This window comes from Papaver somniferum, unplaced genomic scaffold, assembly GCF_003573695.1.
Source record: "Papaver somniferum cultivar HN1 unplaced genomic scaffold, ASM357369v1 unplaced-scaffold_47, whole genome shotgun sequence".
Lineage (NCBI taxonomy): Eukaryota > Viridiplantae > Streptophyta > Magnoliopsida > Ranunculales > Papaveraceae > Papaver > Papaver somniferum.
This window is the reverse complement of record NW_020647304.1, coordinates 480,321-502,599: the sequence shown is the minus strand read 5'-3', so window position 1 is coordinate 502,599 and position 22,279 is coordinate 480,321. Positions and strand designations below refer to the sequence as shown.

General features: G+C 36.0%; 1 protein-coding gene across 1 annotated transcript; it reads left to right on the top strand.

The window, feature by feature from the left end:
* The first annotated feature begins 2,601 nt into the window (after positions 1-2,601).
* LOC113342736 lies at positions 2,602-6,496 on the top strand. The gene is made up of 4 exons (XM_026587182.1): positions 2,602-3,810; positions 4,388-4,798; positions 4,971-5,194; positions 5,932-6,496. The coding sequence occupies exons 1-4, from the start codon at positions 3,396-3,398 to the stop codon at positions 6,175-6,177; spliced, it is 1,296 nt and encodes a 431-aa protein (XP_026442967.1). The 5' UTR covers positions 2,602-3,395; the 3' UTR covers positions 6,178-6,496.
* Positions 6,497-22,279: the final 15,783 nt, after the last annotated feature.

Genomic DNA, 22,279 nt, shown 5'->3' with positions numbered 1-22,279 from the left:
GTCCGCGAACTGTCGGAAGTTCTTGTACCGAGAATTTCTGATGGGATTCTAAATTCGTTCGTGAAGTTCAAGTCCGCGAACTCAGTCCGCGAACCTAGTTCGCGAACTGGCGGAAGTCTCATTGCCGAGATTTTCTGCTGTGTTTGGAAAACTCTGCCGGTTGCCTTAAGTCCGCGAACTTGTTTGTGAGCTTAAGTGGTTATGATCTAAAGATGTGCTCTGAACATGAAACTTAAATTACTAAGGAATGTTTTATGCAAACCGTTGGCTATAAAGTTCATGAGCCGATTCATCGAATCGAATCATCTTTGTTTCAATTGTGTCTTGTGTAGTTACATAAGATCTCATAGCAATTGAACAACTCTCTAACTAGTTTATTTGAGTCAATTGAACTAGTTATGGTGAAGAAGAACTAGGTTAATATGAAATGCTCATATGGTTAACCTTTTGGGTTACCATGTTGAACCAACATACACGTACACGTTTGGGCATGGTTTTCACAAATCTAGTAAACGTCTACCCAAGTGTGTGTGACAAGCTAAGTTTTCGATCTAACGGTTGAGAAATATTAGCTTGAATCTATATCAGGTTTTCATCTAACGGTGAATATGGATTGCTTTGTAACTAAGGCAAAACCCTGATTTGAAGGCTATATAAAGGAGACATCTAGCATTTTGCAAAACTAATCCCCACACGTCTGTGTGATACTAGTGCGCTCGCTAGAGTCGATTCTCCTTTAACCTATAAATCCAAGTTAACGACTTAAAGACTTCATTGGGATTGTGAAGCCAGACCGATACTACTTTTATTGTAGTTGTGTGATCTGATATTGCATCTTCTATCGTACGGGTATAATCTATTGATTGGTTTGAGATCGTGAGGGTTCTCCGATAGGCAAGATAAAGAAGTCAAAAACATCCTCGTCTCACTGTTTGTGATTCCTTGACAAACCGCTTGTGTAGTCAAGAAGGATTGTTGAGAGGTGATTGATTAATCTAGGCTGTTCTTCGGGAATATAAGACCGAGTTATCATTTGGTTCCTGTTCACCTTGATTTTATATCTTAAGACGGAACAAAACCTAAGGTTTTTCTGTGGAAGATAAATTTATCCTTTGATAGACTTTTCTGTGTGAGACAAATTTGTTTATTATCAAGTCTGTGATTTTGGGTTGCAACAACTCTTAGTTGTGGGTGAGATCAGTTAAGGGAATCAAGTGCGCAGTATCCTGCTGGGATCAGAGGGGTAGGAGTACAACTGTACCTTGAATTAGTGGGAGACTGATTGGGGTTCAACTATAGTCCATTCCGAAGTTGCTTGGAGTGGGCTAGTGTCTGTAGCGGCTTAATACAATGTGTATTCAATCTGGACTAGGTCCCGGGATTTTTCTGCATTTGCGGTTTCCTCGTTAACAAAACTTCTGGTGCCTGTGTTATTTCTTTTCCGCATTATATTTTATATAATTGAAATAATACAGGTTGTGCGTTAAGATCATCAATTGAAAATCCAACCTTTGGTTGTTGGTTGATATTGATTGATCCTTGGATATTGGTCTTTGGTACAGTCCAAGTTATTCCTTGTGTTTGATTAAAGACTCGCTATTGTTTTAGCTTGAGTAAATCAAAACAAGTGAGAGATATTGACTCCTTGAGATACTTTAATCTAGATTGAGTCTGACTGTCTAGTGGATTCTCTAGCAAAGTATTTCGGAGTTAGTCCATACAGATTGCTAAGCGAAATATTGGGTGGTGTTGTTAGACCTCCGCTTTTCAAAAAGGAACTGAGCATTTATATGGTGATGGATTTGTAGCCGCTAGATGAAGTATCACTGGGCGATGTGGACCATACCGAGCTATCAAGTCCAAGCCGCTGGCGGCGTAAATAGCAAACGGGCTTGTTTGCCTTACGCATAAGAACCTGCCTCAATATATCAAAAGCAAAAAAAATTACTCAAATGTGAAGCTAAACTTTTCTGCTTTTTTACTTTTGGGTTATTGGATACGATAAACAGAAACCAATCCCAGATGTTAGTTTTTATGTTATAACGTGTTTAGTAGTGTTTTCGAGATCGAAAAAGTTAAAAACCACTCTCAAAAGTAAAAGTTAGAAAAAGTTAAGTCCAAGCCGCTGGCGGCGTTAAAATTGTCTGCCCAAATTAAATTGTTACTTTTTAACTTCTAAAAGTCAATTAATTTTTTTTTACTTGCGGCTCGAAAGGCACTGTCAAATTAAGAAATGCAGTAATTTTTTTTTGGATTTTAACTTATGAAATTGATTTTTACCATGTGCAAAAGCAGAAAAGTCATACTTTATTTGCCCAAACACACCCTTGTGATGTGGTGAACTGGTGATAAATATGTCAACTTCGAGCTACTTTAAGGAGAAATTAGAGTAAACCCACAAACAAAAGCATCAAAGGAACAAAAAAACAAAAAGAGTTCCTGTTTTGAGTAGTTGGTTGGGCCGTGTGAATTCAACTCCCTCTGACAGGATTCCTCTCTTTCTCTCTGTTTCTGATGCTGAAAAGAAAGAAGACACACATGAGTCTGTACCCTCCTGCCTATATTTTCTAGGGTTTTGCATTTTGGAATCCAAAGCTACAAACATTAAAGTTTAACATTTAACATTTAAAATAAAAATGTTTTATCAAAAAATGGAAATTAATCAAGTACTCCTAGTACTCCTCCTACTCATACTCATTTTATGGCTTGTTTTGAGTATTTTTAATTTATTATCTCTCAGATTTCTAGGGTTTTCTCTGGAATATAAACCTAGCTTATGTGTTTTCTTGTTCTTCCCATCACATTGGTTTAAGTAGGTGTGTTGGGTTTTTCTGAGGGTGTTAAAAAAATGGTGAGTTTGAGTGAAAAGAAGAGCTAATCTTATGAAAGGGTTTCGACTTTTATGAAGATTTAGAGTCTGATTTTGGTTTTAAGGGAAGGGTTGTTGTTGATTTTGGAAATGAACTTCAGATTTTGAAGAAATTTTGGGGATTTTTCATGAAACTCTGGTTTTTAGGGGTTTTCAGGGATTTAATCACTGTGTGAGTGTAGGATTTGAACTTTCGTGAAGATTTGGGGTTTCATTTTAGATTAAAGCAAAGGGTTCTTGTTATTTATCTCCAACCAGTTTCAGATTTTGAAGAAATCTTGAGATTTTATAATCCTCTGTTTTCAGGGTTTTTCAGTGATTTTACCCACTCTTTTTAGGGTTTTAGAATCCATATTTGATTCTGTAAACAAGAAGTATCATCTGATCTTTAAGTGCAGTATCTTTAACTTTTAACAATCTTCAAAAGCACTGTTTTTAAATACCGAAAGTTTTCAACTTTAAGTAGTACACAAATCTAAGGGTTCCTCTTTAAATCTGTGTTCATCATCTCTTTAGAGCATTTTCAATGGATTTCTTCAAAGTGAAAGGCTTTAGAAAAGCTCGAAAACCCGTTGCAGAGAAAGATTTAGAGGATCAACCAGTTCCAGCACCAGAGGATATGAAAATGGAGAATGGGAATGGAAATGGGAATGAGAATCCTGTGAATGAAGAGGAAGAAGATGATGATGATGATTTCATATTGAATGAAGTGAAAAAGAGAATGAAAGAATTGAGGAGGAATAGTTTTATGAATTTGATACCTGAAGAATCAGTACCTGAAGAAGAGGATGATGAGACAACAAGTTCTAGTGGTGGGTTTAGAGAAATGGGGGATATTAATCAGCAGCTGCAATTTTGTAGTTTTGATTCCAGTTATGAGAAGTATTGCGAACTCATGTTGTTCTTTGATCGAATGATTGTTCAGCGATTGAATGATTCAGGTAATAACACAATTTCAACTCAGTTTTTGCAATGCTTTTATGTGCCTCTTGCTTTCGACTTTGGTTGCTATTGTGCTCATTTTATCGATTTTGTGATTTTAGTACTTCATCAGCATATTAGATCAGTGTTTGTGGATGTTCTGTTGTTTTAGGCAGAATTTGTCAACTAAAGACTGATGCTTTCTGATGGGATATGAATAAGAATGTCGTTTGTAGAGCTTTGTATATATAAAATGTGTTTAATCAAGGGGAGTTTGTTTTCTGAGTTCAGGCCATACCATTGTATTTATGTCGCCATATTTAAGTTATGGCAGTATGATCCACCATGCTCTAGATTCATCATGTGTGGGCATTTTTATGATTGTAGTGGAACCTTTTGTGTATGTTGAGGGGACGCATGTTTCTTGCATTTGCTTGTTGCTCTTCTATGTTGGGGCCTATAGGTTTTACCTAATTCTGACCACCATGGTTTGACTGCATATGATGGTTAACACCTGTCACCTTAAGTAATGATAGGTTTGTGACTAGTTGATATTATGATTTCTCAATTCATGGAAGCGTTTTGTCTGATATGCAGGCACGCAATTGCAGTCAAAATCTCCAAGATCTGCATCTCAGAAGCTCATATCTACTTTTCGAACCCTCTCTTTCAAGAAAAAAGAGGAGCATCCTCAAGAAAATGGTGAGGAAGAGTACCTGCAGCCTCAGCAAGATGATCCATACCAGGATCTTGAAACTGCATATGTAGCGCAAATTTGCTTAACCTGGGAGGCTCTTCATTGCCAGTATACACAACTAAGCCAGAAAATATCGTCCAATCCTGAAAACCCTACCTGTTACAGCCGTGTTGCTCAGCTATTTCAGCAATTCCAGGTCTTATTGCAAAGATTTGTTGAAAATGAGCCATTTGAGCAAGGTCTCCGTCCTGAAATTTATGCTCGAACAAGAAGTTCCTTTACCAAGATGCTTCAGGTTCCAAGCATTCAAGGTAATGCGGCTACATATATTAATGAACTCAGCCTTGATGTAGAAATCTTAACTTCCTTACCTTACTCGAAATAGTAAGGGTCATGTTTAACTGGTGCAGAGAACAAACTGTTTATTGCTACAGAATCGATATGTTTGAAGTGATTTGCTAATGCTTTTGTACTTTCTTTTAGTTGCTAAGAAGATAGTGAAGGAAGGAGAACAGGTGGATGAAGAAGAAGAGTCAGATGAGCCAGTCCTTGCCTCTGACCTTATTGAAATAATCAAGACTTCGATTTTGACCTTTCATGCATTCTTGAAGTTGGATAAGAAAAAGGAAAGTAAAATTCTTAGTTTATTTGGAGGTCAGAATCATATTGCAAGTCCTCTTCAACTTGTTCAATCTGCCCTTGATAAGGTAATCCAACCACAAATATCTAGCCTGATTATATACTTTACACTTCTGAGCTGTTAAATCAATCCACTATTCATCCTACTTTTTCATCATAAACCATCTTTTGCTGTCACCTCATTTTTCAAGAAATAGTTTCCAGCACTAGATGTACCTCATACCTTAGTTACCTGGTCACTGTTCTTTTAGTAAATGTATCCTAGGGTGGTATTTTATGCTTCAGCTTTTCCATAACTATTACCTCTATATCCCTTCAAAGGTGTTTATAAATACAATTAAATTGTGTTAGCTGTGGGTTTTTTTAGGTCCATTAACAACAGTCCTCTCCACTAAGAATGAAGAAAGTTGGCCAATTGCATATCTTTCTTTAGGAGTTAGTGTCAGTCCCCTATCCACTGTAAAAGACATGATACAACAACTTTCTTTCAGTAAGTTGACCTGATTTGTATTTCCAATGTTGAAGGTTTGACAAATGGTTTGTCTTGTTGCAGTATGTGGGTTAGAGAGCACTAGTCAATTGCTTTATAAAGTCACAACCAATAGTTTATTTTTAAATTGCTTTTTGAATTACATTTTATTTTCTTCTCCAGTGATTTGTTCCAACGGCCTCAAGAAAATTGATGCACAAGCTCATTTATTTCCTCCCAATTAATTGCCATTCTTGTATTGAGTGATATGTTTGTTGTGTATACTAGTCAGTTATTACATTTTACTCAATTTAGTTCTTTTGCAACTCATCTCAGAAAATGTTAAAGATCAAGGAACTTCGTAAAAAGAAGAAAGGGTGGAAAAAGAAAACGTGGCCTGCAACAACAGAAGAAGTAGAGCTGTTATTTGGACTCATTGACATTAAAGTTATATCTAGGGCGCTGGGGATGGTTAGGATTAGCAAGGAACAGTTGCTTTGGTGTGAAGAGAAAATGAGCAAGTTAGATGTATCAGAAAGCAAGCTTAAGAGAGATGGGTCTCCAATCTTGTTCCCTTGTTAAATCCTAAGGTACCTAATTTTGCATTCCTGATTTTCGGATTTTCTTATCTAATTCGAAGTTCTGAACATACGGTATATAGAAAATATGAATGTATACAAATATAGGTAGGTAGTATGTACAAGTTAATGTCGTTTTTAGTTATTTGCTGTTTGCTACAGTAGATAACAAAGAATGAAAACATATGGTAGGAATCAGGAAAATTTTGTGGGGTGTTGTTCTTATATCCCTCGGAGAAGCAAATGTTTGTAATGTGGTTTGATTTTGGGCCACATGATATTTGCCTCAACTAATTTTATATTATAAAGGTCTGGATCTTAGAGATCATTACTTTTTGTGGTCTATTTTTTGCTTTTTAAGTCCTAAAGAAATCCTGTTGCAGTATGTATGGTAGTTTGATTAAGGGTCAAAATTTTACTTCTTAGCTCAACAGTCTGTGTAAGTTAGTGTCTTTGAAAGATGCGGAGCATGTTTGCTTATCAGCGAGGGTGTTTTACTTGTCATGTAGATCTTCCTTGTTGAAATTTAGGATTAAAATTATTTTAATCTTCTGAGGACAATCTACATGACGAAGAAAACATCACCGATTGAAAGGTTGTTCCTTTAATTCTTTTTCGAACACATTCACTGTCCATTAAGAAGGATATGATAAGTTGTACTTCAATTTCATAGATAATTATCATCTCCTAGTTTTGAGCCCTACCGGTACGTGGCATTCGTCCAAAAAGCTTAATACATAAACATGTATTAATCTTTTGGGGTGAATGTCATGTACCTGTGAAGAAGGCCAGTATTAGGAGGTGATAGTCGATCTAAATGAGGTCTGTCAAACACTGCTCAAAAGGGTGAGGAAGAACACTTGTTTGACTGAGTTTTCAGAAAACTAGGTGCAAGACATCTGTTTGAGGACATAGGTGGAAGAAAAACTTCAATTGGAGATTAAAGAACAAAAGAACAAGATGCCTGATTATATTAACTAGAAGATTAAGCATTAATCATTTGTTTTGTGGATCTCGGTTTCGTAATCATCATTTAGTAGTAATTAAGATCTCATACAGTCATGGTTTATCTTAGTCAACTTGAGGTTTTCTGTTACGCTCGAAAAAAATTGTATGAAAGAGAAGTTCTTGGACGTTACTTTAAATTTGAGCCTGAGCAAATTTTTTGGTACTTATAATCAGCTAGGTTCCAATTGATTATTTGGCAAATCTAACCTCGTGCATAATCAGTTTGGTTCCAATTGATTATCTTCACAAGTCTAACCTTGTTGTTCAGCATAAGGAAATTTTGAACTATTGTCAAGTTACTGGTTCTTACATGAATAGGAATTTTACATTTACCGTGCGTTGGCCATCATGGTTTATCACGATTAAGACTAGCCAGTGCATCCTTTCCTGTCTCCTCCCAAGATTGGTGGGTGGCTGGATTTTTGGGCCGTGAGCTTCCTGTGGTCAACCCTACGGTCATTAGTTTTGTTGCAAAGCATTTTTGCTTACATGAAACTGGTTTTGTTTTGAATTTAAGCTAATAACAGTTTGGGAAGATAGATCTTGATTAGGTTGAACTCTCAATTGTCGTTGGCAAACTTGAATTTGCCTTCTTTTATGCCGAATATCATAGGTTGTTAAAGGGTTGGAGTTAAGAAAGTGGAAGAATAGTAGGGATCTAAGTTTGATAAATAATTCCTAAGCTTTTTCTAGTATTAATAGCCAGTAACACAAACTTTTCACACGGAAGGTTAATTTAGGAGTCCAAATGATTTTACTAGTGTTTGGGAGAGGGGACTCCAAGTCGTTCAAGGATGTTGAGTAGGGTCAATTAGATAAGGATCATGCTGAGTACAACTTAGATATGGGAATGATAGATGGACCGCGGGTCTAATCCCGCTATCTGTCCAGACTCTCTCAATCTGGACAGACCGCGGGATTGAACCCACGGTCTATTTGTCATCACTCGACTAGATGAGGCTTTTTACATTTTTGATGGATCCATACTTGAGATAACCAAATTGTCATTTATGTTGGACTACATTGGGATTTTTTTTCCTTTTGGCCTACTAGAGTGTTGACTGCGTGTAATATGTGAATGAAAATGAAAAATTAACTGATTGTAGTGATTCTATATGAACCGTTGTTTTAGACCACATAGAAATTGTTCATGCACGAGTGATGGCTCCATTCTTCAGGGAAAATCAGGGGTCTCATCTATGAATTTTGGTGTGAGTTGGCGTTTTTATGGTTCAAAAATAAGTTTTATTTAAATAAGGAGGCTTGGCAATAAATTTTCCCAATAGATCATTAACCGATTTTATTTCAAACCACCTCTCTATAATTGTTTTCCTCTTTTCTTAATGTGCATATATATATGAGTATGGACCAAATAAATAAGATAATTTTCAAGCTTTATAATTATTGAGCCCTCGGATACCTTTTACATATCAGTGTAACTGTAATCTATTTTACAAGCCTGGTTATTTTGAGGCCTACCTCGTTTAGTTGAGGCTTATCACTAGAAAAAAAACGGGTCCTTTTGAAGTAAATTAAAAACCCGTATATCTTTTATTCCTTTCATCATGGGTGATAAAAATGGGAAGTCTCAAATAATTGAGGTAGGTCTCAAACTAGTCAGGCTTATAGGTGAAGCTGGAATAAAATTTAGAGATTCACTAACCCCAGTTGTCTTTGTGTAAAATACAGTGTTGTAATTCTAGAAGTATTATTTACAAATTCTAGAAGTATTATTTCTAGTGAAGTTGGAAAGTTTTTTCCAGTTTTGCCCGTGACTTTATTTAAGGAGGGCAAAATGATACTTTATACAGCTAGAAAATCTTGTATGTTTTGTCCTTGTTTGCATCTATACTGTATGTGTTAGGAAAGAACAAAATTAATTATAATGGCATGGAGGTAATTTGGAACTTAGTTATATATTTAAATTGGAACTCAGCAAAAAAACAAAAAAAAAAACAAAAAAAAGCAGAGAAGATAACTTATCTACGTTGTGTGCCACAAGAATTTATTATGCCATTTTTTTTTTGTATTCAAACAAAAAAAATTACCAGGATATACAAGTTATTTACCAAATAGCTATGATTTTTCTTATCAGTTTTTCATATTTGCAAATTAATTGGATATGAAAATAGGGTTTTATAAAATGCATCTAATTTATTGTGAGTAGTTTTTAGTCAAAGTCCTTAATTTATGAGAATTATTGTATATATGATAATGTATTTTTATTTATTTTTGGGTTCATGAATTTGTTTGGGGTTTTGTTATCTTGTGCATTCATGCACAAAATAAGAGTTCAATCATTGATATGAAAAAGTGTAAAAAATTATAAAATATAAGAGAGAATGATTCTTTGATTTGAGAATGCATTTGCATAAATAGAAGTTCGAAAATCCATGAATATTTGCATTCCCAAATGCAAAGAATCATTCTCATGCTAATGATTGACTCTTATCTTGTGCATGGATGCGCATGATAAGAAAACCCGTTTGTAAATTGTAAAATATATTTGCATGATTAGGGGTGACCCATTAGAGTGATAAAATTGTTGGATAATAATATCTATAATTTAAGTTAAAGTTTATATACATTTTAATTAATTGTTAAAATAAAAAAATAGGTAATAAAAAGTACCACCAAAAGATCAATTTTTATATATTTTTTCCTTAAATACTTAAATTAGGAAGTACATTTCGATTTCAAAATGTAAACCTCGCCTTTTAATGTACTCCCTTCGTTCTTTTTTAATAGTTCAGTTTTGTTTTTAGCCAAATTTAAGGAAATTAAGAGAACTAATCATTGAAAGTGGTCCCCATGACACTTGTCAATAAAAGAAGTGAAGTGAAATGATCCCCATGACACTTGTTAGCAAAAGAAATAAAGTGAAGTCGTCCACATGACACTTGTCATCAAAAGAAGTTAAGAAAAAGGTGGTCCCAAAAAATTGAAATAACATTTGACTTTCCCAATTAAGAAACTGGTCTATTTTTTTGAAACTTTTATTTATAGAAACTTTTATTTATAGAAAGAAGTTAAGAGTATTACCATTTTACCGAGGAAGCATCTATTCATTCATCATTATCTACCTACATAGTTGTAAATTTTTTTTGTCGAAGGTAACTACTCTGAAATTAACTTTGGGGTACATCAATAAGGTTCCTACTTTGTTTATACTATGGGCTAATTCACGAGAAAAAGCTAGTCAAGGACCGATTTATGATCCAAAAACGGATTTTAACAGGGGTGGTCCCAATCATGTCAAAATATCTTAAAAGACCCAATCTTTGTTAATTCAGTTATGATTAGGCACTTACCAACAAGATTTTTCACGTGGAAAAAACACTCTTCGATATAAAGAGTAAAAAAGCATGGGAAAACTTTCACTATGATGAAATAATGGGCTGCACAATTTCTCTTAAATCTTGGGTAATAAAACTTCAAGGTGCAATATAATACTTATAACGATTTGCTTAAATCACACTCATCACCTTAAAGTTAGGCAAATTGGACTGTTGATCCATAATTAGTGGTGAGTGTAATTTACACAAATTGTTATCCAAGTGCTCTATGCATCTTAAAGTTATCACAAAATTGGTTAAAAAGACCAAAATCAAGAATTCCTGGGTGAAAAAGACTTGTACATTTTGATACTGTTTAAATGGACAAAAATTAAAAAGATACTGTTCAAATGGATAAAAATATAAAAATAGCCAGGATGTAACCAGTTTCATCCTACCCATTTTCAAATATTTTTTTTATTTTTAACGGAAAATGGGTCATTTGTCCAAATATTTTTAAATCACGGTTCAAATGGACGAGTAAAAAATAGTTTGGGTGAAATGGCCCAAAAAAAATAGTAAGGATGAAGCTAGGATGAAACTGATTTCATCCTAGCTTAAATTTAAAAAATAGCAAGGATGGAACTGGATACATCCTGTGTAAATTAAAAATAAGAAAAAATATTTGAAAATGGGCACGATGAAACTGGTCACATCCTGCCTATTTTTACATTTTTGTCAATTTAAACAGTATCAAAATCTAACTGTCCATTTCACCCAGGAATTGTTGATTTTGGTCTTTTTAACCAATTTTGTGTATTTTTAATTTATATCATGACACATCCAGTTTCATCCTTGCTATTTTTTAAGTTTAAGCCGTGATGAATCCAATTTCATCCTTGCTATTTTTTTGTCCATTTCACCAATAATAATTTTTACTCGTCCATTTGAACCATGTTTTAATTTTTTTTGGACAAATGACCCATTATCCGTAAAGTTATATTATCCATATATTTAAGAGAAACTGTGTAACCTATTATTTCATCGTAGTGGAAGTTTCCCATGTTTTTTTTACTCTTAACATTGAAGAAAATTCTTCACGTAAATCTTGTTGTTTTGTTAGTTGTCTTTATTCCATCGTGTATAGATTATTATGTATTTGATTGCTTGTGTAGATTTCATATTATCCACAGTGATTTGGATTTATAAGTCGTCATCAAACAGATGACACTCATTTTCACAAGCATTTCAAGAATGACAACTACCTTCAAAAAATAACCAATTTGACATTTTGTTCTGTGGAATTTTTCTTCAACTTGACTAGAAGTTAGTAGACCAACTTTTCGATATAATTATGCAGCAGTACCCTTGTCATGCCGATATTCGACTACAAATACAATATCATGTTATATTTGTGGTGCAAATTCTGTGACCAGTTTCGTATTTGGACCTATGTAAACAACTGATCAGGGATGTAGAAGGTAGAAGATTTTCCCTTCTCTATTCTTAGGTTCAGTAAAAAAAAGTTTGCATATGTGTTGAAAGTGTTGGACGAAATGTCTCTGTAAGTTTTAAACTAAAGTTGGGAAAATTGTCATCTTACTATTTAATAAGGATATTTTGATATTTGACGGTCAAAGTCAGTCTTCGACCCTAACGCATTAACTGTATCTTTTACGACCCAGACCCTAATTAGGTTCAAAAGATACGATCCTTTTATAAAATATCTCTAAAATAAACTCTTATACAGGTTTATTTTAGAACGCGCAATTGGGGGATATCAAAACTAATTGGGGAATATAATTATTTTCCTCAACCAAAGGTGTCTGCTAAGGGGTGTTTTTGGGGCGAAAATACTAAAACACCCTTAGATTAATTAAAAAACATTATGAAAAGACTGTTATACCCTTTCTACTAAAACTTAAAATCTAAAAACCAAATAATTTATCCCCCATTATCCAGTTCCGGCATACTAGGGTTAGGGTTCCGAAAAAAAAAATGTCTTCATATTCTTCATCGTTCTTCATCGACGATTAATCGTCAATTAATCTACCCGAATCATAACCATGCCTCCACTAAAGAAACCAAATCCCCAATCGAAGTCAAAATCGATTGCTTAACGAAAACAACAAAAGAGGCTTGCTTTGATTGCTCAAGAGCAAGAACACGAAGAACAAGAGTTATCGGACGATCAACTACTCAGAAATATGGCTTATGTGAGAAGGTAAGTCATTTAAAACTGTTTAATTAGTGTTCAATCGATTTGTATCTATGGGTTTAGGTCAAAATCACGAAACCCTAACTGAAACAGTTGAGTTTCAGTATTTCCGGCATTCAATTTAGTAAGAATACCACACTGAAAATAGGTACCGGCATTCGATCTAGGATGAAGACCACACCGATTGTGTCTGCTGGCATTTAATTTAGGTTGAAGACCACGCCGGTACTTAGTTTCAGCATTCTATTTAGGATGAGGACCACTTCGGAACCCAGTACCGGCATTGATTTGAACTTTTACGAATACGCCGGCAGTGAGCTTCTAATAAACAGAAAACCCTAGGATTTTTTTATTTGTACCAGCATACATTTTAGGTTAGATTCCATGTTGGGGCTTGAGTTTTGGTATCTAGGAACTTCAGAAACAGTACCGGCATCTTCGACATTTTTTTGTCAATGCCGGTATTAGGTCCCGGCATTAGTTTTTATTTTACGTATCTGCCGGTACTGGTATTTTGTTATCCAGGAATTTCCTAAAGTGTAGCGGCATCCTCGAAAATTATTTTTCAATGCCGGTATTGGTTCCCGCCATGTTCAATACTTTTTTTCGGTATGCCGGTAGTGATGATTATATGCCGTAATGTGGTGTATCTATGCCAGTATTAAAAATGAACGTTAGTTGTCTTATATTTATTTCGTGCTTCTTTTGAAATAGATCTGATGGGTTTTCTTAATTGAGTTGTAGTAAGATGATTCGTTCACTCAGACTTGTTGAAATTTTTTTTAGGATTAATAAAGGAAAAACACTAAAAATATACAAATTATGTCACAAGATGAAGAGACGCTGAGACACGGGATTCCACTACTTTTCATATTGTTATGGTTCAGTCATTAACTCTAGACAATATAGCTCAAACAAAAGAAGTTGTGACTCTAGTTCTTTGCCAAAAATAGATTTCGTAAAATATTATTTGTAAGTTAAAAGCATGACGCATCTAAAGTATTTAGAACTAAGCATGCGGCATCTAACAAAATAACAAATAATTAACAGAAATCATAAAGCAATTAAATCTATGCAAAAAGTCAATAAAAGAATTAATTCATTTACCACAATCATGAAAAGTTGCTTCCTTTGTTGTCCCAGTGATGAGGTCTAGCTCATCATGTTATTGGAAACACGCTTAAAAATCATTATTATTGCTCAAAGGGTGTTTACAAATGATGAAAAGGGAGAAATAATTCAAAACCGGGTTTGTAACAATTATATTTGTTACAAACCAGAGAACTACGACCCTCGGATGTGGGTCGTTACCACTGTAGCATATAAGACTGTCCGGTGACAGTCGTATTCTCTGTAGAATAAACGACTGCTTGTGTGGGTCAATGTTCTTCGTCTTCTAGGGTTTCTGAAGCAGCAGAACCAACTCTGCAACTCGATCAAACTCCTCTCTTTTCTTCCCCTAACTCTCCATAACCTCTCTGTGGTTCCCCAGGACTCTATATATACTCGACAGGACCCCGAATTACTCCTCATAACTCCAATATATCCGGCAGTTAATCAAGAATATATCCATGCAAGATTCGGGAATATTTCTTCCCTGATTTAATTCTTCACGCGTATACAGCTACAAAACTGTCCTTGTTTATCTCTGACACGGCCTAACTGGTGGCTGGATCCTTCTAAGCACACGCAAAGAACAACAAAGCTTGGGAAAATCCGTGAAATACTTCTCTTGGATACGTGTTGCTCTGTTTCACTCCATGACACGATTGAGCCAATTCTGATTCAAACGAACAGCCATACCATCTTTCTATTGTCATATCACGTCTACCCATGAAGTTTCAGCGATTGAGTTAACCTCTAACCCCTCCAAGTTTCGATCGAAAAATCCACAGTTTGAGAATGAAAATTTCCCGCCAAAGTAAATTTAAACGAAGAAGAAAGGGTTTCCCCTTATCCAACAGCTGGGGTGTGAATAGCAAAGAAGGTGCCCCTTAGTAATTGAGGTGCCCCTTAACCAACGGTGAGAGTCCGAATAACACGTGTCCTCCAAGGGTGCCCCGAGCAACTTTTCGAGCCGAAATTTCCAAAAATATTTATTTCCAAAAAATACCTCCAAACACACAAAACACCATAATAAGGACGAAAACGAGTACTAACAATACGAAACATTGAGGACAAATTAGACACATAAATGCGTCTATCAAATACCCCCAAACTTATTATTTGCTAGTCCTCGAGCAAAACTAAAAAAAAAAAACCCGAGTTAATCTCGGGTGGGTTTACCAGAGGTGTACCCGCAAAACCATGACTTCTACTTGGTCACAAGTATCCAAAGAGCTATGAGGACATACATATTCTCAACCTATCTCCAAGTAACTATAATGCTAGAGAAATTAAAGGTGTCAGCTCTAAAGCTGACTAAAGAAAAGGAGAGACACATCCGCAACACTGCTAGATAAAAAGATATCCGCTACACAGCTAGATAAACATTGTAAGATGCGTAAGCTGATTTACAACTGGATAATATTAGGAGAGAGATAAAGATGAGAGGGACATCTGCTACACAGCTGGACTAATTACGTGTGATGAGTTAAACCAGTGCTAGAAAGATCTTGTGCCATATTGAAAGCGGACTAACAAAACAACCAAATGTATCTTTCTTCGACTCTCTCATAGTAAACAACGTCTTTTTCGGTCTTCAACTGTTGATGATAAACTATCGAACCTCATAGAACCTTGACAATTAACTCTTCTCTTCGATTTTTTGCTTGACTTATAAATTTCTACTTCCCTTTGGCCTTATTGAATAAAACGTAACGATGATTTTTTTTTTCAACACAAAAATAACAAGACAAAAATTTAATTGGCCATGATAGAAGGACTTTAGAACTTAGATCTTCACAACTTGTGATGTCTTGGTATCATGAACTTCAACAACTTATATCATTTTCTCTTATAACTTTTTTTTTGAATTATTCTTTTCTATTGTTGCTTCTAAACCTTAAACGTCTTCAACTTTCTTCATAAATTTTGATGTCGCTCTGCTTGTTGATGATGATAAGTTTCTACTGAGAGAGAGTCGTAATCCAGTAACTAAGACTACATTGTGAGGTTGCTTTGTCTTTCTGGCATTTCCTGACCTACTTTCCTTTCTATCATGGATGGTTAGGTCCATCACGGTTACCCTCTAAAAGGAACAAGTTCTCTCCTGAATTTCAAGGATCTCAATGTCTTTTTCTCTAATGTCTCAATAGATTGTTATCTCTAGCATTCCAATTTCTATCTTTTCGGTGAGAATTAGTATGTAAACTTAGCTAACCGGATACCATGTGACGCTAGAAGTTTCAAAAATGCGACTAAAATACCCCCAAACTTAAATCTAACATTATCCTCAATGTTCTAAAGATAAAATTAAAAGCATGAACAAGGAGAAACTGTTACCACTTGAAGCAAAAGAGATAAGGAAACATATTACCGTGTCGCAAGAATATTGGGTTACCTCCCAAGAAGTGCTAAGTTTAAAGTCTTCAGCCAGACATTGGAAGAATTAGTCACCTCATAAAATCATATAGAAGTATCCGGAATAACTGTAGGTCATCTGGATAAAAAAGTATTACCCACAAGAAGAGGAAACTGCAACAGACCAAAAAGATACCGAACATACCCTTGTTTAAGACAACTACATCTAGTTGTGGCTCAGGTTCAGGTTCTATAACTGGGTCTAGATAACAGGTTTTCATCGGTTGGATTTCCTCAAAGCTAAGATCCGGTTCAGGTATTAGAGTCTGGAAAAACTCAACTAAGAACTTAGAAGCACATAAAAACAACCTGAATAATTGGGGATCCTCTAAGTCAATTAGATTTGACTCACAAAGTTGACCATAATAATGGTCATTCTTAAGAAAATGTGTCGACCCTAATATCCTAAAGTAATTAGGTTTAGTCTCAAAACTTAATAACCGACACATCTGAAAATCATATGTTCCCACAATGGAAGAAAAGTTTTTGGTGGGAAAACAAAGTCAATTTTGGTATCATAGCCTGGGTTAACCACATCAACCAGAGGATGGGTTTCTAACGACTGAGCTTCTTTCTGGACATCATTAGGTTCGGGAAAACATGTATGAAGATAATCTTGTAATATGGTTGAGGCATATATGTCAAGTCCTATACGAGGGAACTTTCTAAGAGTTAAAGCACATGGAGAATGATAATCACCCCCAAACTTAGAGTTTTCTGTGTCTCTAGAAAGACTAGTCACAACTTCCCTAATTTCTAGGTCATCAGATTCCTGGAAATGGTCAATTGATTCTTCTAAGTTGGGTTCATCCTCACTCATTTCTACGAGTTTATCATCTTCTAAGACTAGTGTTTCTAAATCGCTAGATTCTAAAACAGTATTCTCAGGGTAAACTCTTTCCTCTAAACCATCATCACAATCATATAAAGGATTATCAGCGGAATTTTCTAGTAAAGGCTCATTAACTAAGGTGTTAATCATAATAACTTCCTCTGATTCACTGATAGGCACATCAAATAATGGATTATCCAACACACAGCAGGCTAAAGGATCATGAACTGCATCGTCTAAAACGGTGGTATCTCTAGTCAAATCCTCATCCTTTTGAATAGGTGAATAATTATTAAAATTATTTGGATTTGAACTAGAAACAACACTATCATTATAAAGCTCAATTGGAGTAACAAATTCCTGATCACTATGCCTACATATTTCATGTTCTTCATCAATACTATCCTCATCATAGTCATCATTATTATAACATGAAAATGATCGAACCTCATCTAAACAAGTTGTGTCACCATTCTAACCTCTTCATCTTCATTATTATAAAAATTATCCTCATTTTCACGGGTGAGATAGGAAAAAATATTGGCAATCACGAGTAATTCGAGCAGTTCTTTCTTCCGTCTCTAATTTATGCATACGTGTTACTCAACTCAGCAAACTCACGTGTTGACTCAGTTAACTTACATGTTGACTCAGCTAACTTCCTGAGGTTATCTTCTAAAGAAGGTTCACTCACCGTTAAAGTTCTTTCGTCCATAACTAAGTCATCTGTGTCCGCTAACTTATGTGTCGACTCAAGTAACTTACGCGTTGACTCAAGTATCTTACGTGCTTCATCTAGAGGAGAGGAATTATAAGAATCTTGCTCGCATGACTGGTATGCATGTGGATAGTAATTTGGCTCACCATGGTATGACCCATATCCTTTAAAAGGATGGCGTTCCCAACCACTATTCACACTCTGGTCATAATAGGAATAATGTTCATACTGCTCAGTCGGATACCCACTGTATTGGCTATTATAATACCAGTTCGACATCCTAACTGCAAGGGAATTCTAAACAAACACAAAGAAAGGATGACTCGACCACAACAAGCCTAATTTATCTAGCAAACAAAAATCATGATGGCTCCACTTAGATTGTTTCTAGACCAGCTTCTAATCCTTTGAAAGGGAATTCGTTATAATTTAAGCAAACCCCTCTGGAATCAGTCCGATTCAAAGTAAGTTGAATAGAAGCGAGGGAAGCTGCGTGGAGCTTTGATACCCAAGGCCTCACCGCATTACAAGGCGGCATCGTCACGCATTCAACTCACAGAAACCATCATGAACTTTGAAGTATGCTTAAAAGAGTAACCAATATTTTTCGAATGACTTTCCTATTAAGCTCGTTACCCTATCGGTCTCGTTCTAGTCAGTATTTTAAGTTTAGGTTCGCGTAGGTTACGTTTTCCTAAGACGGGCAAGAAGGAAACGGTTATGAAATCCGAGTCCTTATCTTGATTTGGCCAGGCCTTGCCCTTTACTAGAAAATTAAATCCGATTTCAGGTCCTCAACATATATGCATACAAAATCATCTAGTAAACCCGCTGACAGGGGATTCGCGGGTGTTTAGAATTCTTACCTCCCGTTCCAGACGGGGGATGAACCGTTGAAGTAGACTCGGGCCACGACTCCTATGTCATGTACGAACCCGAGGGGCCGAGACGATATCGAAATCGTCTTCCTTCTCTGCACACAGTTTATATTTAAAACTACCCTTCCGTAGGGTTTAAAAATAAAGTCCCAAAGTTCAATGTCCGAAAATTAAAAAAAAATTACAAAATTACAAAAATAAAAACCTTAATTACAGTTTCTAAAAAAAATAAAATAAAATAAAATAGAATATCTTATATACAAAATTTTTCTTCTTCTCTCCTTTTGGATTCCTCCTTTATTTTCTTCTTTGGCTTCGCTTTTGTTTTCAGCACTTTCTCCCCTTTTCTTTAGCTCAGTTCCAAATCTGAAAGCAAACAAGAAATACCAAAAGGCGTAAAAAGGAACAAATAAAAAAAAACCTAAAAACAAATTTATAAACAAATCCGCGTCGGCGACGCCAAAAATTGATGGGTTTTTTTAATTGAGTCGTAGTAAGATGATTCGTTCACTCAGACTTGTTGAAATTGTTTTTCGCATTAATAAATGGAAAACACTAAAAATATACAAATTATGTCACAAGATGAAGAGACGCTGAGACGCGGGATTCCACTACTTTTCATATTGTAATGGTTCAGTCATTAACTCTAGACAATATAGCTCAAACAAAAGAAATTGTGACTCTAGTTCTTTGCCAAAAATAGATTTCGTAAAATATAATTTGTAAGTTAAAAGCATGACGCATCTAAAGTATTTAGAACTAAGCATGCGACATCTAACAAAATAACAAATAATTAACAGAAATCATAAAGCAATTAAATCTATGCAAAGTCAATAAAAGAATTAATTCATTTACCACAATCATGAAAAGTTGCTTCCTCCGTTGTCCCAGTGATGAGGTCTAGCTCATCATGTTATTGGAAACACGCTCAAAAATCATTATTATTGCTCAAAGGGTGTTTACAAATGATGAAAAGGGAGAAATAATTCAAAACCGGGTTTGTAACAATTATATTTGTTACAAACCAGAGAACTACGACCCTCGGCTGTGGGTCGTTACCACTGTAGCATATAAGACTGTCTTGCGACTGTCGTATTCACTGTAGCATAAACGACTGCTTGTGTGGGTCAATGTTCTTCGTCTTCTAGGGTTTCTGCAGCAGCAGAACCAACTCTGCAACTCGATCAAACTCTTCTCTTTTCTTCCCCTAACTCTTCATAACCTCTTTGTGGTTCCCCATGATTCTATATATACTCGACAGGACCCCGGATTACTCCTCATAACTTTAATATATCTGACAGTTAATCAAGAATATATCCATGCAAGATTCGAGAATATTTCTTCCCTGATTTAATTCTTCACGCGGATACAGCTACAAAACTCTCCTTGTTTATCTCAGACACGTCCTAACTGGTGGCTGGATCCTTCTAAGCACACGCAAAGAACAACAAAGCTTGGGAAAATCCGTGAAATACTTCTCTCGGATATGTGTTGCTTTGTTTCACTCCATGACACGATTGAGCCAATTCTGATTCACACGAACAGCCATACCAGCTTTCTATTGTCATATCACGTCTACCCATGAAGTTTCAGCAATTGAGTTAACCTCTAACCCCTCCAAGTTTCGATCGAAAAATCCACAGTTTGAGAATGAAAATTTCCCGCCAAAATAAATTTAAACGAAGAAGAAAGGTTTTCCCTTATCCAACAGCTGGGGTGTGAATAGAAAAGAAGGTCCCCCTTAGTAATTGAGGTGCCCCTTAACCAACGGTGAGATTCCGAATAACACGTGTCCTCCAAGGGTGCCCCGGGCAACTTTTCGAGCTGAAATTTCCAAAAATATTTATTTCCAAAAAATACCTACAAACACACAAAACACCATAGTAAGGACGAAAACGAGTACTAACAATACGAAACATTGAGGACAAATTAGACACATAAATGCGTCTATCAAGATCTAAAGCAAAGAATGCTAACAAAGGAAAAGCTATAGATGCTGTCACTAAGAAAATAAGGATGGTCTTGATACTCCTCAGTCTCTGCCTCCTCGAGGGAACAACAAAAAGTGGTTGGGTGCTGATACAAGAGGGGAAATTTGGGAGAGTGGTCGTGATCGTAGTAAAATCGTAATCCGTGAATCTATTGGAGTTGTTGGGGAGGAAGATGAGCAAGATGAGCAAGTTGAAGAGGAAAGTGAGGAGGAAGATAATAAGATTGATCCAACTCAATTAGCAAACCAAAGCCAAGGAGTAGTGGAACAAGGTGGGCCAAGTCAACAACCCACACAAGGCAAGGGGAAAGGCAAAGGCAAAGTAAAAGTTACAGGTTCGCACCTTCCTCATGTTGATGACATGATACCCGACCTTGATCCTGGTAGAATTTAAGGCGCATCTTCTTATGATCCGGGGTATCTATTTGGTTACAAGGACTCGTGGGATCGTACTATATATCATACTTATGTAAGAATTTCTACCTCGTGCATATGTATTGTTTTGTATTTATGAAAAATCTCTTAATCGTATTATCTCCTAATTGTAGGATCATACGAAGGTTGTGCGTGTTTGCCGAAACCAAGCCGCGGCTCATTGGGATTTGTCTAAGGAGTATGAAGAGGTCCAAGCAATAGTAAAGGATTCTGGTCTATATCCTTTGGTTGAAAATTATGTGAAGCCGGATATTGTCACAGTCAATTGCTTCGTCGAAAGGTATCATGGTGAAACTGATACCATGCACTTCCCGTTTGGAGAGATGACATTGATCCTGATGATGCTCAGAACATTCTAGTCTTGGATGTTATCGGCAAATCAATTGCAGAACGAGATAACCATTCGTTTGAGATAGAATGGACGAAGTTGCACGAGATTACTAACAAGTTGTTTGGTTAGGACTACAAAACTTCTGTGGAAAGTTTCTATGTATCTAAGGTTAGTAGGACAAAGACCATCAAGCTGACCCTGCTGAAGGAGAAGTTTGAAAATAAAAAGGAAAGAAGTTTGAAGATGGATGGGACCCCGCACAGATTCGTTATACATCCGCTGCGTACCTGTTATTCATCTTGGGCACTAGGGTATTCCCTGACACTAATAGAAATAGGGTTAGTGCAAACTACCTTCAGTACTTGGAACCGTTGGAAGAGGTATTTACCTATTCATGGGGCACCGTGGAAATGACACATTTGATGACGGAGATGAGAAGGGCCTCTAAGGCGGTTGCAAACCAATTTTTTGGGAATTTCAATCTACTCCAAGCATTTTTGTTTTTGAACTTATGTTCTTATTTATATTGTTCACATGTACCCTTATCATGAATTTAGAAAAACAATTTACTGATTTTTATATGTATCATTTCACATTTGTATAGGTGTGGGCTTATGAACATTTCCCAACATTGTTCAAGGACAACCCCTTCTTGAAGTTCATTCCCGTTGATGACCCCGAGGAGTCTATATCCAAGAGATACAAGTTCAACAACCATCCGAATCCCGGTAACAATCATCGATTGACACAAATGAGATTGGCTCTGGAAGCGATGACTACCAAAGATGTTGTGTTCGACCCTTACAACTTACAGGGAGGCTAGAGAGAATCGCTAATACAAGAGGTTTTATAACGTTGCATTTTACCAAGGGCATTTGTTCCACCCAAAGGGATACATT